Here is a 2,598-nt window from a genome sequence, read left to right as displayed (position 1 = left end):
CATCCACTCCATGTAGACCCGACGCGTCCGTTCCCCTCCTCCAGGTGCCGGCGGCGGCGCCGTCCGTGACGGGGCCACACCCCGGAGATGCGTGCCGCCTCTTCGGACATGGCATAACACCATCCGGTTGTGGTAGGTCATCCGATATATATGAACACTTGGAGCAAAGTCCCCTTCGTATAGACCCGATGCGGCTGTCCCCATTCCAGTTGCCGGCTGGCGGCGGCACCGTTCGTGAGGGGGGTCACACCGCTCTGTACAGAACCGAAAAATAATGTATGTATGCTTATTAACACATACTATATGTAAGTTAGTTAAATAATAATAATAAAGAAAACAGTGAAGAAAAAGAAAAAAAAACTATATGTATGCTTACTATATGCTTATTAACACATACTATATGTATGCTTATTAACACAATCTATATGTATGCTTATTAACACATACTGTATGCTTAATAATAATAATACTATATGGAAAAAAAGAAAAAAAGAAAAAAAAAACTATGCCGACGGCAAAGCCGTCGGCATAGCTGCGGCCAGGGCAGATGGACAGCGCCGCGGATCGATGATGTGTCACCTGTGCCGACGGCTGCCGTCGGCATAGGTCCTGGTCGGTGCGCTCTGGATCGGTGACGTGTCACCCGTATCTATGCCGACGGCCACCCGTCACGGCCGTCGGCATAGATTTGACGTCGTTAGCCGGCCGTGATGAGTGTTGTCGGCGGGCCCGCATCTATGCCGACGGCCAGTATATGCCGACGGCAGCTGTAGGTGTAGTCCGGGATAAGCCGACGGCTGCGTTGTGCCGACGGCTGCTGTCGGCGTAGACGGGGATAGCCCGACGGCAGTTGTACGCCGACGGCCAGGATCTAGCTGTCGGCATAGCTCGGACTAGGCCGACGGTGGCCGTCGGCATACATTTGGCTGTCGGCTTAGAGCCCTGTTCCGGTAGTGAACCTGCTTAGAGAACCTAGCCTCTATCACCCTTCTATACTTGAAAGGATGTCCCGGTATGGAGTCCATTCTATTGAACTCGATCAACACAAACAATCTCAAGGCTCTTGTTCTCAGAGATTGCTTTGAGTTATCGTCCATTGGTGGATCACAGGTTCTATCATCCATACAGCATGTTGACATAAATGGCTGTCCTAAGCTTAGCGAAGTACAACAGCAGCCATTGGTAAAGAGGGGACTGAGGCGTTCTGAACTGAGTGATATACAAGATTTTAATAACCATCCATAAGATGTCTAACCGCTTGAGCTTGTACAGTTAGTGTTGGCTATTTCTTTCTGATCTGATCTTGCTTGCAAATGTTGTGGCCTTTCCGTTCTGTGGCTTAAGTTTTTCGCTAGCTAACTTATGACTCATTAATGCATGTTGCTGTAACTAATATAATTGACACAGTAATTTGTTTGTTTTCAATTAATATATGTGGTTCTTTGCTGAAATTATTTCAACTGATATTTCAAATAAAATCCATGCTAATTGTAAAGTTTTAAGTGAGAAAAGAACCAGTTCTGTGTTCGCCAGTTTACCATGCATGTAGCTCATGATCCTTTCAGTGCCTTCGCCAGTTGAGGTCTTGAGCATCGTCAGTTATCTCAACAAATCAGAACTTGACACTAAAACACATAGTAGTTTTCCCCGAAAATACGACGAATCAATGTGCAATACCACCGAATTGTATTCCATACAAGAAGGTAGTCAGCATGCCTTTGTAACCCATAGCTTTACTCACTATATGCTTGTGCTGTACAGGGACAGCTGCTGGACCAGGTCATTGTACAATCCTGATTGAAGGTATCTTTTGATTCAGACTTTGCCTGTTGAGTTGGCACGCAGAGAGGAGTCCATTTCTGTTTTTCTTTTTTGCTTCTCATGGGCCCCTTGTACAGAAAAAAGCCCTTATATTTTCTTGTACCGAGTGTGTACCAGAATTCTGAAGCGACAATATGGTTATATGCATATGTAGTGCTACCTGATTTGTACTCCAATACATGTAGCAAAACTATCCGCAATTGTTCTCTCTCTCTCTCTCTTAGAGCTTTTTGTTCTTAAATTCTGAATCTAGATTGATCTAACTACACATATGCATGATCTGATTAGAGCAGCATTAGTATGTGAGTTGCTACTTCATCATACCCTTGCTGAAGATATATATTGGGTAGGCTTTTCACATCATATGGCGGCAGAGCTTGGGTTATTCACTTAATTTGTGTATTTACCATCTTGCATGCGTCCGTCCTCAGTTAATTTTATTTTACAACAATGCTTATGCATATATACATATGAATGCGTTATTGATTTTGATGTAATTAAGGGCTTGATATCTACATCTTGTGAATTATGCACTGCCCACCCGAGCATGGTTTCATATGGCTAATCTTCGTTGTGGTTCCGATGCAAGGGCTTTATACATATTTTTTTAGAACGAAGGCTTGCAAAGAGCCCGGCTTTGAATTAACAAAGCCATCAATCGGCCAGGAAATACAAACACACACAAACCGCCTCGGCCAAACGATACAAGGGAACACTCTAGGAAGCTTACAACTCAACGGAGTGCACCAGCTCAAAAGATTCCAGGAAAAAGCTCAA

General features: G+C 44.5%; 1 protein-coding gene across 1 annotated transcript in view; it reads left to right on the top strand.

The window, feature by feature from the left end:
- Nucleotides 1-1,801, top strand: part of LOC123076302 (uncharacterized) — a 15,135-nt gene extending 13,334 nt beyond the window's left edge. The window contains exon 2 of the mRNA XM_044498626.1: nt 1,762-1,801. Coding sequence (XP_044354561.1) covers nt 1,762-1,801 — 40 coding nt within the window. The remainder of the gene's footprint in view (nt 1-1,761) is intronic.
- Nucleotides 1,802-2,598: the final 797 nt, after the last annotated feature.

The sequence above is a fragment of the Triticum aestivum genome, chromosome 1B, assembly GCF_018294505.1.
Source record: "Triticum aestivum cultivar Chinese Spring chromosome 1B, IWGSC CS RefSeq v2.1, whole genome shotgun sequence".
In the NCBI taxonomy this organism is placed as follows: domain Eukaryota; kingdom Viridiplantae; phylum Streptophyta; class Magnoliopsida; order Poales; family Poaceae; genus Triticum; species Triticum aestivum.
This window is presented reverse-complemented; position numbering and strand designations above follow the sequence as displayed.